Source organism: Pleurodeles waltl, chromosome 1_2 (genome assembly GCF_031143425.1).
Source record: "Pleurodeles waltl isolate 20211129_DDA chromosome 1_2, aPleWal1.hap1.20221129, whole genome shotgun sequence".
Taxonomy (NCBI): Eukaryota; Metazoa; Chordata; class Amphibia; order Caudata; family Salamandridae; genus Pleurodeles; species Pleurodeles waltl.
Window position 1 is genome coordinate 881403350 of NC_090437.1, and position 15892 is coordinate 881419241.

A 15892-nucleotide genomic window follows, 5' to 3' on the forward strand; every position below is an offset into this window, starting at 1 on the left:
TCTGCAATAACCATGCTGGATAATTGCTAAGACCCAAGTGTCTGTTGTTATCTCCTCCCAAGCTTTGTAAAATTGGCTTAGTCTCCCCCCCACTGGTGTTGTGTGAAGGGGTTGAGTGACTTGTGAGTCACTGTTTGGTTGTAGGGGTTTTGGGACCTTGAAATTTTCCCCGGTTTCTAGGGAATTGTCCCCCTCTGTACTGGCCCCGAAAGCCTCCCCTTTGGTACTGTCCCTGGTAGGTAGACGGTGTTGATTGTGAGGTGCTGGCTTGTGTGGCTTGACCCCGAAACCCCCCTCTGAAGGGTGTTCTGCGAAATGTGCCAAAAGTGCCTCTGCCCTGCGGGGAATAGAGTGCGCCCATGGCCTTGGCTGTGTCAGTGTCCTTTTTCAATTTCTCAATTGCCGTGTCCATATCAGGTCCAAACAATTGTTGTTCGTTGAACAGCATATTGAGCACTGCTTGTTGTATCTCGGGTTTAAACCCGGATGTGCGCAACCATGCGTGCCTTCTTATGGTTACCGCGGTATTTATTGTTCTTGCAGCTGTATCCGCTGCATCCATAGAGGAGCGTATTTGGTTATTCGAGATATTTTGTCCCTCCTCGACTACTTGTTTTGCCCGTTTCTGTAATTCTTTGGGTAGATGCTCGATGAGATGCTGCATCTCATCCCAATGGGCTCTGTCATATCGCGCTAGGAGCGTCTGAGAGTTCGCGATGCGCCACTGGTTTGCAGCTTGTACAGCAACCCTTTTTCCAGCTGCGTCGAACTTGCGGCTCTCTTTGTCCGGAGGTGGGGCGTCGCCTGATGTGTGCGAGTTGGCTCTATTGCGAGCTGCCCCTACTACAACTGAATCTGGTGGCAGTTGTGATGTGATAAAAGCAGGGTCTGTGGGCGGTGCTTTATATTTTTTCTCCACCCGTGGAGTTATCGCTCTGCTTTTGACAGGGTCTTTAAAGATCTGTTTTGCGTGCCTTAGCATTCCCGGGAGCATAGGCAGGCATTGATAGGTGCTATGGGTGGAGGAGAGGGTGTTGAAAAGGAAGTCATCCTCGACAGGTTCTGAGTGTAACGACACGTTATGGAACTCTGCTGCCCTAGCTACCACCTGTGCATACGCTGTGCTGTCCTCAGGTGGTGAGGGCTTGGTAGGGTACGACTCAGGACTATTGTCTGATACTGGGGCGTCATATAGGTCCCAAGCGTCCTGGTCATTTTGGCTCATGGTGGTATGAGCTGGTGAATGTGACGGAGTTTGTGCCGGTGATGTATGAGTTACAGGTGGAGGAGAGGGTGGTGGAGTTACTTTCTTCACCACTTTTGCTGGTGGTGTTTGTTCTTGAGTTTGGAACTCGAGTCTCCTTTTCCTCCTGATTGGGGGAAGAGTGCTGATCTTCCCTGTCCCACTCTGTATGAAGATCCGCTTTTGGGTGTGGTCTACGTTAGTGGTTTGTAGCTCTTCTTCAAATCTGTGTTTGCGCATTTGAGAGGACAGTGATTGTTCCTCTGAATACGAGCTGGCAGTCGGTTCGGTTGCAGGGCGTTTTGGCACCAAAACTGTGTCTTTGCTTGCTTTCGGCTCCGAGGAGAATTTTCTCTTTTTTGTAGTCGAGCTTTCTCGGCGTCGATCATCCTCGGTGCCGCTGTCTCTGCGTCGAGCAGCTTCGGTTCCGCTGTCTCGGCGTCAACCCTTTTCGGCAGCACTTTCTCGGTCCCGAGATTGCTGCGTGCCTGTGTCTCGACCAGAGTCGGACGATCTCGGCACCAGTTCGCCCTTTTTCGGTGCCGATGGACGGTCACCTATTTTATGGGTTAAGCCATGGCCTGTTGGCAGTGGCGTCCCCTGGGCCTTGTCTGTTTTTCCGTGTGGTGTTTGTTTCAATGTCTTACTCACGGTTTCTTCGACGTCGAACTCCTCCGAGTCCGATTCATGGATGGAGAAGGCTTCCTCTTCTTCTCCTTGTTCCTCGAACTCTCGTTGTCCTGTCGGCGTGGACGCCATTTGTAATCTTCTGGCTCTTCGGTCACGGAGCGTCTTTCGGGACCGAAACGCACGACAGGCCTCACACATTTCTTCCTTCTGCTCGGGCGACAGGCACAAGTTACAGACCAAATGTTGGTCTGTATATGGATATTTGCTGTGGCATTTAGGACAGAATCGGAACGGGGTCCGTTCCATCGGTGTCGATGTTACACGCGGTCGGGCTGACCAGGCCCCGACGGGGGGTCGAAGTTACCCCGAAGGGCTACCGGAGCTCTTCACGATTCGGTGTCGATTCTATCTAACCCGATACCGAACGAAACAATACCGACGTAGTTTTCCGAAGTTTTGACTATCTTTCCGTCCCGAAACCCGGAGTGAAAAGGAACACGTCCGAACCCAATGGCGGAAAAAAAACAATCGAAGATGGAGTCGACGCCCATGCGCAATGGAAACAAAGGAGGAGGAGTCCCTCGGTCTCGTGACTCAAAAAGACTTCTTCGAAGAAAAACAACTTGTAACACTCCGACCCAACACCAGACGGCGGACTATGCACAGCATGTGTATCTGCAGCTACACATGCCACCGAACATATAGTTTTTTCTTTAAGCATTTTGCTCGGTTGGCAATGTCTCCTAGTGTAAGAATGTTAATCACTGTACCATATCCTTCCTAAAACCAGTTTGATTCAAAGGAATCAGGTTATTTGAGTTTGACCAATTGAGCAGGTCGGCCAGGACTAAGGTGGCGAAGTATTTGGCCTCGCTGTCAATTAACGCTATCAATCTGTAAATGGCTGGGTTTGCTCTACAACCCCCCTTGTATATTGGGTTAATGATAGATCCTCTCCAACTTTCTGGAATGATTGTGTTACATTCAACTTCAGTGTACAGGATTGACAGTGTTGTTGACCAATATTCAGGGTCAGCCTTGAAGATGGCTTGCGGAAGACCATTAGGACCAGGGGCCCCATCCCTGCGACCCTTCCTGATGTCTAGGGCGACGTTCTTGGCGCTAAACCCTGCCCCGCTCTGACTGATGTCTGTGAGTTTTATTGACTCCTTCAGAGGCTGATTTACTTCAGCTGAGGGTGGTTTAAAGAAAATGTTGGCAAGGTATTCCACCCATTTTCCTTCTGGGACTGATGTGAAGTTTATTATTCTTACCTGACGGCCGATTCCATTCACTGTTGTCCAAAAGGCCCTTGAATTAGCCTTCCTTGAATTATGAAGTAATTTGAGCCAGAAGTCGTCCTCCTTTTTGGTTTGCATTTGCCATATCTGATTCTTGTAATTTTTTCGTAGGGCTTTTATTTGGGCGCATTGGGTTGGTGTGGGAGAACTATCTTTTATTAGTCTAAGGTTGCGCCTCAATTCCTTCCTTAGTTGTAAAATTTTTACTGGTAGGTTTGAAGACCTTGCCTGATTATTATGTGGCAATTGACACCTGGCGAGGCCAAGGGAGGGTACTGACTGAAGAAAAGTGGCCCACGCTTCCACTGTTGGTAGGTCCTGGCATATTGCCAAATGAAGCAAATGTTTTATGTTTTTACACAGCCTTGGTAATGAAGACTCCGACCAGATCAGGCGGTTTAGGTTGATAGATCTTATTGTCCCTAGTTCCTTTATAGCTGGAAGAAGGCACGGAGCATTCCAAACAAGTTCTATGTGCTGATATGAGTGGTCACTATGGAGAGTAGGTTTAATTTTAAATTTGCTAACATGAGCTAGCAAAGGAAGTGACACGGCTGTATAGTCTATTATTGTCGCAGACTTTGCGCTATGATGAGTGAAGCTTGGTGGGATGTCATCGTTGATCCTGCCATTTAGTACCCTCATACTCATGTGCTCTCGTGCCTCTACCAGTTGTTTACCCCTTGTGTCCAGTCTTTTCTACGCTGGCAGTGTTTGGAGCGGCACTGACAATATGGCATTTTCAGCTGCCAGTTGCTCGTCCGGTTCTGGAGTGTGCATTAAGTTAGCATTGAAGTCGCCTATCACTAATATGTCCCATACTGGATTAGCGCATCTTATCTCTTCCACCCTTTTCAGTAATTCATCAAAGAGCAGTACTTTCTGATTTTTCCGCGGATGGGCATAGACGTTAAAAATGACTAGCGGGCGTGCTGATTATTGCTAAAGGTGATTTTAATGGCCTGCATGTCGGTCTTTGAGAAAGCCAACTGCTCTGTTGAAAAGTGCCGTTGAAATGTATGTGGCTAGACCACTGCTTGGCCTACCTGATTTATTTGATTTTTTGGCACTAATGTGGTGTAACAAGTAGCCTCCTAATTCGATTGGGTCCTCCAGCCACGTTTCTTGTAGTAGGATAATGGAATAATTGCAACTGGTCATTGCTGTGAACCCGTCTGCTATGATGGTTTTTGCACCGGCAATGTTCCAGGACATTATGGTGACAGCCAAACTTTGATCAATGTTTACTGTATTTAATGCGCTAGGTCAATTGTTTTCCTTGAGTTTAAAGTGTGAGCCATCCATCTCCATTCATCTTGCTCTCCCTTCAGTACAGTTGAGGGGCCAATGTTGGTTTTTAAGTTAGGTACCTTCCCTTTAAACTGCCTTTGTTCCAGTTCCCCAGACTCCGAGCCCCCTACAAACTCGATGGCCGTTGGCAATTTTTCTCTAAAATGTAACAATAGGGGAAAGGGATAGCGTTGACTGGATGGTTCTGATAACCGTATGCCCCATATTTCGAATTGCTGTTTGACTGCCATAATTAATGTAGCAATATCACTTGTTCTCCACATTGTTAGTGTTTGCTCCAGCCCATTTTGAGCGCTGCCAGAGAGGAATTTCCCCGATGTCAAGTCTGCGGATACGATTTTCTTAGTTGATGGGAACTCGGCAAGAAGCCTCAGAATGTTACCCCTATTTAAGTTGTCTTGATGGCCTTGTGATTTATATTGCGGGGTAAAAAGGATATGCCTTAATTCACGATCATTCTCTGTGGCCTGAGTGGATTATAATTGGTGGGGGTGATCGGTGTTTCTCTGTGTCGATGGCCTTCTCAACTGGCCCCCCTCCAACTGACTACTATATGGTACCCTGTCTAACATGGATGTTTGTTTGATTGAGGAAACTTCGTTTGAGAAATTGGTTGCCGAGGTTTGGCTATTATGAAACGTAACTTTAGTTTTTATTAGCCCTTGATTGTTTATAATTGTGACCACCCTAGAGGGGTGGCTGTGACTTGGGCTTGTTGTCTGGAGCTCTTCGCTGCTGATATTACTGATGCCGGATTGCAAGTCGTATGCTGAGAGTGAGAGTTAATGAGTCTAACTTATGGACTGTGCTGTTGCCTCATCAGTATTTGTTCTTTAAATTAGTTTGTAGTTTGGTCGATTGCCGACATTGTATCTGTGGAAATTTCTATGACTTGCGTGGTACCAGCTTGGGTGCAAGATCCTTTCCATGGGTCTAACTTGAGGCTTGACATGATGCCTACTGTGGTACCCGGGGGAGTTGGTGCGAATTGTGTGGCAGCTACGTGCGAAGTGGTGGCTTGGCAAGGTGATACTTGGGGCACAAGTTGCTTCTTGTTCCTACCGAGTAGAGTGGCGGCTGATGCCGCTGCGTGTGGGACGTTCTTTGGTCTTAGTATTCCGGCTGTTATTGACCATGGTTGGTCCTTTCTCGGTATTAGAGCGTCCGGTTGGTTTGGAGATTTTGTGCTACTCATGTGCGTTTTTTCCTTTGGACACCTCTGTCGGGGTGCCTGGTCCAGAACTTCCCTCACCCTCAACTCCAAGGCATGCGGGTTAGACTGAAATTGTATTGTTGACTGAGACGTTCTGTGTACAGCTGACTTTGGTGAAGCGGCAGTTGATGACGGACCTAAACCATTGACTGCTCCATCCCTTGTGGCTTTCCCGTAATTTGGGGTCTTCTTATTCCCTGGAGATCCAGGGTCTTGGGTTTGTGGTTTCTGGAACACCGAAAATATTGAGTAAAGATTATCATTAGCTGCTTTGGCACATGTTTGTTTCCTTGCCTTCCTGGCTCGCTTTTTTTGTCTCTTAGTTAGGTGTTTCGGTTTTCGAGCTGAACGCTCGTTTGTACACTCAGAATTAGTGGGCACTACTTCTTTCAGCTGTGACGATTCATCCGTACTAATTGAGTATATACCCTGGGTAGTTGCCTCTTTTTTTGTAGGACTACTTGCCGCTAAACCTGGTGTCTTTTGAAGACTGACTATATCACCTGAATCGTGGCTTGTAGTATTGAATATTGCTTCCTCGATATTGCTTGTTTTAACTTTCTGCAGTATCTCTGTTAGAATAGTTGGTAGCATGCTTAGTTTATCTATTACTGGGCCACAGTTGCAAAAGGCTTGCTGTTGATTAGATATCTGCTCCAATGGCTGAATGGCCAGCAGATACAGCTTACGATTGATGTCAGCGATGTTTATTGCCATAACATTCATTAGGTCCATTTGTAAGTGAAGCTTATCCGATTACATGTTAAGAGCCGTCGTTGAAGTGTGTAGAGCATTTAACAGTGAGGCATGTAATCGAGTGAGATCTTCCATTTCGCTGCTCGGGTAACCTGCATGAGAGGGACTTTTGGAGAAGAATGTTTTACCTTCTCTATTGATAGCCTCCAGAGGAGAAATAGTCAAGATGCTTCTTGCCATTGCTACGACGTCATGTTGTGGGTTTCTTATACCACTTGAAATTTCCATAATTGAGTTAGGTGGCCTTTCTTGTTGCGGTGTAGAGGAACTGTATTCGGTGCTACCCACCAGTAGCGGTTTGTTTAAATACTGATATTTAGGATTCATTAATTCAAGGGTTTTTAGGTCCAATGCTTCACCTAGGTCTTTGTTGTTTGTTATTGAGAGCGACTGCAACCAAGAGTCTTCCATTATTCCTGTAGCTACTTCAAAGCCCATATCCAATCTCTCATTGCTCCCCTGGGTATTAAGATTTGACCGCGAGATGGGGGTCGATTGTTGGCGCATTCCCTTATGCACGATGTCGTTGTGTACCTCTATCGAGATACCTGTGGAGAGTAAAAGCTCTGTGTTACTAGGATTAATAGATGCGCCCTGCTGTTGGTCACTTTGAGAAGATTCCCTCTCTTGAACATGAACCTGGGCCGTGGTTACAATACTGCCCGCCTGCAGATTTTTACGCACTGTTGGGCTGCTAGTGACCCTGGAGACGTTTGGTCGTTCATGAGCTGTGCGGTCATTATGTACTTCGGGGGTCAGACGCTTTGAAGCTTCCTGGACGGGTAAATCGACCCCTAATTGTTGAGTGGGGTTTGTTGGTACCTCGAGCCTCAACTGCCCAGTGGCCATTGGTTGTGGAACCAAAGGGGTTGGCAGGTCCACGTCGGTGTCAAGATTTGAGAAGAAGGCTGCGGCTGGATCTTTTAGAAAGGTAGACTTGTTGGAAAAACCTGTTTTCTTGAGGTAGACCTGCAAGGGAGTAAGGGGTGGTGCCTGCTGATCCGACCTACTATTTTGTGGGCTCTGTGCGGAGCAGTTTTCCTTCCTTTGCGCCCCCCTTTGAGGTCTTGAAGTTTTGACTTTACCCTTTGTCGGCAACCTGAGGCGTCCTGATCTCATGGCTGAGTTCTCTTAGCCCAGATTTCTGCGGGAGGAACTCAATTTACTTGAGACGGATGGACTAGCTTTGATGACCTGAGATGCTCGGTGAGCGGGGCACCCGGGACTCTCACAAGCTGCACACGGACCTGGCAGGGCCGCTTCCGTGTGGCCCGGTGCGCACTCTCTGCTGCAGTTTACTAAGACTGCTGCGCTCACCCTGGCTGGAGGGAAATGGATGGATCCTTGGCCCAAAGCCTCCTGCTGAATGTTGGTAGGTAAGGTGATGCAGCAGCTGATGAAGAGTTGGACTCCTCAGGAAGGGGTTGTCGGTATTAGGTGCTATTGGTGAGCGGGGCACACAGGGCGCCCACAGGCTGCACCCAGACCTAGCTGGGCCGCTTCCGTGCTGCCCTGGTGCAGTCACTCCGTGGCCGCTAACTAACACGACCACGCTCACCCGGCACTCTCCTGGCCAGCTGTGCAGTTCGAAGGATTCTTGACGCAAGTTTCCCCTTTTTTGGGGGGGGGATTGTTTGATTGCTGAAAAGTAGTTTGGGATAGCATAGAGTTGGCTGGATGGGTGCGAGCCAGGCGAGAGGAGTGTGAGTGAGGTGAGGGTGGGGGGAGGGGAGAGGAGAGAGAGGACCCCCGAGGAGAGGGAGAAGACCGCGGAGCGATGGTGATGGGGCCCCAGGCAGGTGGTGGGCAGAGACCAGGGCGCGCAGAGGCAGCGGGAACGTGCAGCCGCACTGCCGAACCCCACCACACTTAGGGCGTGCTCCAGAACCCGGCATCACCCCTCACCAACCGGCCACCAACCTCTGAACACCACCTCGCACGCCTTACCACTCCTCACCAAGCCCCACAGGAACTACCAAGACCCCCTGCCCCCCAAAATACCTCAACCCTCCTACCTCACTCACCGTTGTATGCCTGGGCCTGGGCCCACCAAGAGTCCCACTGGAGTCAGGTCCTGCTGGTCCACTGCCACTGCCACTGCCTGGCACTCCTGAGTGGCCCAGGTGGCTTCGGGGTTCCCCCCTCCTGGATAAACTGGCTTGCCGGCGTGACGTGAGCCTCGTGTGCCCCGCGTTGGTGCGGGCTGACGGAGGGGGCACCGGCCTTAGCGGCCTTCACGGCTCCCTTCCCCCTCCGAACCTGCACCCTAAAAAAAAACGTTCTTTCCCACACTCTCTGCCACCTGCTCCTGCTGCCCTGTCCTGCCCTGGCCTCCCGCTGCTGGCGCTCCCGCTGTGCCGGCCCTGGTAGTCGGGCTTCAGGTGCCTCAGGGCTTCAAGGCAACAAGCGGGGCTTCGTCGCTTTGGCGCTCGGGAGGACAGACGCGCTGGGACGCGACTCCTCCTCCTCCTTCCTTCTCCTCTGCTTCCTGTTCCGGTTCGGGGGATGGCTTCAAATGTGTACAGGCACTCCTCACTCGCTCCTCCGCGGGTATATCTCAAGCCTGCTGACTGAGGTCTTAAAAACCCTGCTTTACTTTCGGACTCTTCCCAGCATCAGCACAAGAACTCACGCTGCCTACAGCACATAAAGACGCAATCAGGATGCTACAGTATGCGGATTGACAGTCTATGGGGCAGGGCTGTTACGGGTTAACTTTCACAGGTTAACTTCTGAGAGTTCAGCTGTGAGAGAGAGAGAAAGCTAAAGAAAGAGCGAGAGAGTGAAAGAGAAAAAAACTGACAGAAAGAGAGAGGCGTGCTTACATTTTGTATTTACCCAGGAGAAATTAGTTGGTTAACTGAGCTGCATATATTACATTATGCAGTACTGAGAAAGCATAGAATCATGTAGGACCTTCAGTGAATACAATGCTTGAGACTGTTAGAAGGCCTACAATGCGGAGTATATAGCACTGCAGGGCCCTGCTGAGAGAGCATCTATATTGCACCAGTTCCTCAGAAATTTAAGGTCGGTTATAAAGATATTTACGGTCCCAAGTATAGAACTGCTGTATCGCTATAGCTCTGTAGGCCACTCCTGTGAAAACTCACAATGCTTCGAAAAATATCACACTCACTTTTTCACCAAACAACATTCACACACCGGGTCTGCTGCGTGAATAATATATGTGAGGACCCGTATGCCCTTTTCAGGACATCTTCTCTTAAATATGTCTGGCATTGGTAAGAGGTGTTTTGCAAACAAATTACTTTGACCATTTTTATTAAAAACATTATCTTGGGCTAGAACACATTGCTATTTAGCATCTATTAAACATAAAGGTTTTTGTTGACAAACATCAGTTTTACAATTATTTAAAAAATATATATATATAACTACATATCTGAACGTTAAACTGTTAATATTATTATGACTTTCTAACCACATACTCTCCCTTCCTTACTCTCTTCGGCCTTCATGAAGCCTCTGCTCTGGGTGCAGGTGCATTTTCAGTAGCTGTACCTCTGTTTACTCCGAAGACTCTACTTGAACTATGTTACTGCAACACACCTTCACCTATGTTCTAAACAACTGTCTTCCCAAAATACCTCATATTTTTCTAAGCCATCTGTGCTTAAAACATATTTGTACTTGACAGATGTTTTTGACAGCCTTAAATCAAAGGCTCAAAGCCAAATTAGCTTCATTTCTATGCAATGTTATGCAAGATGGGTGAGGGTATCACGCGAGAAGATATGCTTGGCATGGAAGAAACAAAGGGACAAACGAGAAAGAATTGGCAAACTACAGCTATGCGGTTTATGCGTTCATTGATTGGAAATGACAACAGAAGTATGCTGTGCTCACCAACAAGATGTTGAAAATAATATATGTTCAGCAAATTAACATTGATCCAAATGGGATGGCACCTATTATCCACCTCACAGTTATGCAGAGCATTACATATGGCTAGGTCCACTGATTTAGTTTTTACATACTCACCTTTCAGGATTGATAGCTGCTTTTACATCTTCTTCTACATCAATGATAGACGAGGACCATAGTTTGTGCAGCAGGTACTCATACTTAAATAGGCATTCTGTCATCAGCCTGGACATTTGTTTGGACTGGATTAAGTGATATGATGTGCCAAGAAGTTTACGGAGATTGAAGACATAATTTACTTTGGTTCCCTCCTTGAAGATCCATGCCAGGGGCATGTAGTCTTTGTCCCCTTTCCAGACACGGTGGCGGCTCTTGCTCCCCAGATAGTAGTCAGCAAATGTGGAATGATAAGACAGCTGCACCTCCTTTGACTTCAAGTATCTGTCAATGCACATCTGCCGGAAAGCTGAGTGAGCCCACCAGACAACATATGTCTGTTCCGTTCTTTGTTCCACCAGATGAGCACCAAAGTCACTACGGAGTTTCAGCCAGAGCCCTTGTGGGAAGAGTGAAGCCGACATGTTCTGGTATTGTTTTATCTCCTGCATTACCGCCTGGTCCAATGACAAAAGATCAAGCAGTTCCTCTTCGGTAATTCCGTTTCTTGACAGTGCAATGTAGCCTAATGTCTTCTTAACCACTTGCACCCCATGGTTCTTTTCCATCCTGCCCAGCAAAGAGGAGAATATTCTCGATAACTCTGGTGGCAGAGAGATCTCTGTGTCTGGACTGAATGAGGTCCATACACTTGATTCGCTGTAAGCACAGACTGCATAAAGAGGTAACGGGCAAGCAGTACAAGCTTCCAGCAAGGCCTTCTCCTGACCACGTGTCAGCCTCCGGTGATCTTTTTCCAACCAGCTTCTAATCATTGCTTCAATTTCAGCACTGCTGAGGGCGGGCACCCTAAGAATGTTCGCCTGCACTGTGCACTTCTGTAAAGAAGAATAAAGATACACATTAGAACCAGAATTTTGTTCTCAAGACCAAACAGCAACCCAACACCATGTAACTCTAGATATTATGAATGAATGCATGGGATTCCATTTTGCAGGCAAAACAAAGTTTCATTTTTGTGCAAATTTGTTTTTTATTCATGATATCTCTCAGTGGTTTACTATGAGTAAAATATAATGCAGCACTGAGATTTCGTAGAGGGCAATCACATGGGTTCACCTCTGAAAGAAAAAAGAAGGCATTGTTGCCACGATTTATGTTAAAATAAATGGGCTTATTTCATAGATCAGTATACAGTACTTACCATTAAGGTCTGTTCTGTTTCTATATAAGACCTAAATGAGAATGCTATTGATAACAAAATATACTGCCATTCTCTTGCAAACCTAGCTCAGTGGGCAAAGGACACACTTAAGAAATCCATATGGGAGCTGCAGAGCAGTGACTCATGCCTCAGCATCTCAGCAAGAGTGAAAGTAGCACTTTTTGGGGGAATAGTAACAACTGTTTATTAAGTGCAAAAAGAGTGCAGTTTGGGATGTACTGTAATTGTTCATTTTGCATGTAGACTGGAGAACTAAATTGCTTCTAGGTGTAAAGTTAAATAGATTTTATGGGCGCGCGCAAAGAGCTCTGTTCCATGCTATAATCTCTCTTTGGGCTTCTAACCACACCCATGTCACGTCAGTCACTCACATTGGTTCTTAGGCTTGCCTTTTAAAATCCGCTTGCTTTCATTTGTGAAAGGCATGCATACGTCATGCCTTTTCTGGTGTTTAGCCCACCTACACAGCACCGGTAAACTACTGAAACAATTCGAGGCTCGATGATTTCAGCATGGCTTCTGGACTACTTTATCTTTTTATTTCCCACGCAGCGTGAACGCGCTGGGGTTTACATAGCGCAATTGCGCTCGGTTTTTCCGTTTTCAATTTCAGCACGATCATCACGTTGTGTTTTTTTTCTTGTAATTTGTGTGGCAAGAAAAGTCCGGTTACGAGTTTACAACGCTAATAGCTCTAACTCGAGCAAATGCGAGACCCGTTGCATTGCAAATGCTTGTTATACATTATAGTTACATTTAATTAGAGAGGGACTGATTGATGTTGGCTACAGTGATCTAGGATTCAGTAATGGCAAAACAAAGAATTTGGCATACCTGAGGGCTGATGTGACAGGTTTAGAGTGATCAGAACTGTGCCGGTGTGGTGGTATATCTGGATGGTCACAGTTACACTGATTATGTAGATTGGGCATTCTTAGGCCTACTGCATTGACTATAGGCGAAGCACACTTAAAAATACATAATGGATATCATATCACACAAGGGTGGCAGAAGTGGTAGATGTTTGATTCATGGTGTTAGAACTGGAATGGCATGAATCTTGACCTGAACTGCGTCAGTGATTGGGAGTGGCACATTTTCCTTGACTGGTTGTTCCACAGGTCGAGGCTACCTCAAAGAATTGTAGGTCACCTCTACATTTGCATCTAGTTCTGAGGGCACATGCCTTGTTTTGCACCGTCTGCAGCATTATGGTTTGGGATGCTGAAAGTCCTTGGTACAAAGCATTAGCATATTCTAGACTTGATTGGGCCAAAAAGGTGTGCCATTGTTTTGAGATTAACAGAAGTGTTTTTCTTAGCAGCCTGGTTTGAAGAAACGAAGTTTTAATGCGCTATTCTACATCTCTTTCAGGTGTCATGATTTCATTTTGATCGGTAAGAGTTCACAAATAAGTGAATGGTAGGCAAAGGGCATCAGTTTGGCTAAGGAGTTTTGAGGGGCCAAGGACCAGAATTTGCTTTATGGTTTATGAAGACTATTATTAATATTTAAGGGGATTTATGTACCGTGGCTATCACTCAAAACAGTTTCTTGACACTTCATCACAAGAAAGGAAGATCTCTGCTTATTGATGTTATTGCAAGAAAAGCCCGAGTTTTAAAGCTTTCCCAAATATTATCATCTGAGGTTGAAAACGAATCTCTTTTGGAATTGAATTCCATACTGTGGCCCGTGTATCCTGAAGTCTCTGATGCCATATTTGTTGAATCTATAGAGGGGAACTGTGAAACTGTCATTATTACAAGATCTGCAGCTTCTAGCAGGGACATCCTTATTCAAATTATCCATAAGAATGTTTGGAGCTCTGCCATGAAAGTTACTATACATACTGCATGACGATTTAAGAAGAACTTATTTTTTCACTGGGAGCAAATGTAATTATTATCATATATAGCCAGAGATTTAATCCAATTTCTTAAGATTAAATATTGATCTGGATAACCATTGTGATTTTTCTAGATTTTTGGGGAAAATCAAGATAAGCAGGGTTGCAATAATCGAAGCATGACTGGACAAAAGTGTTTAGCAAACATGATCTTAAGAGAGAAGGAAAAGAATGGTATGGCGTGGTGTAGTAAACAAATCTTGTGGAAGATGAGGTGACGCTGGAGATTTGCTTCTTTATGTTCAAGTCAGAGGACCTCACTTACATATTGGTGATTGGGTAAAGTAAATAACTCTGTTGCCATGGTGGGGGTCCCGAACGCCTAATTTATAAGTTACCAACAAGCTGGGAGCCATTTATAAAGCAACTGTCACGGAGGTTCCTGCATGCATCTTGCGGTTTGGTGCAGGGCTGCATCAGCATGAAGCAACCCTGCACCAAACATATTATTTTTTATTTAAAACAGAAAATCCCAAAACGGCATTTTCTTTTTTAAGTAAAAAAAAGTAATGCTCACCTCGCCCTGGGAGTCACCTCTCATGGCGGGGCAAGCATTATTTACATTTTACTTCTCCTCTCCACCTTGTAAAAAAAATGACTAAATATCTGCCGTTCTGATAGGGTGGCCTGGCATGCAGCCATTTCTCCGCTGGCCCTTACTCTGTTGTGCTTTTGGATGGGTTTGGCAATGACGGTGACGGAGTAGTCACGCTTCGATGGAGTATAATTAACACCAAGATCTAAATGGGACTCAGAGTCTGGAAGAAAACCTCACTGAGAAGACTGGGCAGGAACATTCTCTCACTTGGTGTGGCCAGAGAGACATGTCCCTTTGATTTATTCTGTTGTAAACAGGCAGAAGTTTGTTTTTTGTTGGATTGAGGTTAAGGTAATTTTGACACATCCCAGGAGCCACTGGGTTTAGCATAACTGACACCACGGTGGAGAGATTAACAGGATTATCTTTTATGTTAAAGATGATCTGAATGTCATTGGTATATAGGCAAACTTGAAATTAAACTGGTTGAGTAGTGACAATAAGGGCTGGATGTACAAATTGAAAAGTAGTGGAAGCAAAGCTAAGTCCTGAGACACGTTCCAAAGGTGAGGAGCAGGTGGGGATGAAAAGGTACCCAGCTGAATTTCTTGGGATCTGTTAGAGAAGAAAGATTCAACTGAAGCAAGGTCTTTATCTTCAATAAGAGGATGTTTGAATGATATCACGCCTCAGTGAGCCCTGCTGCCCTGAGTGAGGAGGCTATTGGCTTCCCGAGATCCATCTCTGTAGGGCAATCAACCATTGTGAATGCCACCCAGGGGCTGGCATCTCAGATGCAGCAATGCAATGCATTCCTGGAGGGCATTCACGGTGGATTGGCCACCCAACAGAGTAGGATTCAGGCTCTGGCCTCCTCTCTGATGGCAGCTATTGTCCCTGTTTCAACCATCCCCCCCACCAACGTCCCAGTCCCATTCTTCTCCGCCCCAACCCATCCCAAGCACACAGGCAGATGAGCATGTACACAAGAAAAAACACAAGAGTGGCACAGGCAAACACAAGCACCACACTTCATCCCACAGGCACTAACACAAACACCATTCGGTGGGAGACACAACAACATCCACTGTCTCCACTGTCTCCCCCTCCTCCTCCACTTTCCACCCAGTTACATCCACACTCACACCTGCATGCACTACATCAAAATCCACTACCAGCATCATCACCACACTAAGCAGAACACACACCTCACTGGCAGACACCTCCACAACATCCATGCACACATCCCCTGTGTCCTCTCCCACTGTGTCTGTACACCCCCTCCTAAAGGACACAAACGCAAGCACTCAGACACCCAACAGCCATCAACCTCACAACAGCATACCGCACATGCACCTGCACCCAAATCCAGTAGACATTCACCTCCGACGACTACCCCTTCATCCTCCACTCCCATTACTCCTCCCTCCTCCTGCCCCAACGTCCCTAAAAACCTTTTCCTTTCCCAGATTGACCAATTCCCTACTCCTCGCCCCTGTCCTGCACATATGGGCAGGGTAACAAGGACACATCCCAGCACCTCAGCCAAACAGTCCACAGGGCCAGTGGTAGCACCACCTACTCATGGTGGTAGGGATACCAGAACAACAACACTGAAGGGGAAGGAGGCAGCACAACCTGGAATGAAAGGGAAGAGTCCGCCACCAGCTGTGAGGAAGGGGAAGGAGCCTGCACCAGCTGGGAAGAAGGGGAAGGAGCCTGCACCAACTGGAAAGAAGGGAAAGGAGCTGAGAAGAAGGG

At 46.7% G+C, this 15892-nt stretch overlaps 1 protein-coding gene across 2 annotated transcripts in view; it reads right to left on the reverse strand.

Moving 5' to 3' along the window:
- LOC138245589 (uncharacterized) overlaps positions 1-15892 on the reverse strand; it is a 1324589-nt gene that overhangs the window by 1009441 nt on the left and 299256 nt on the right. For both annotated transcript variants that reach the window (XM_069199313.1, XM_069199321.1), the window contains one exon: positions 10460-11337. In XM_069199313.1, coding sequence (XP_069055414.1) covers positions 10460-11337 — 878 coding nt within the window. The remainder of the gene's footprint in view (positions 1-10459; positions 11338-15892) is intronic.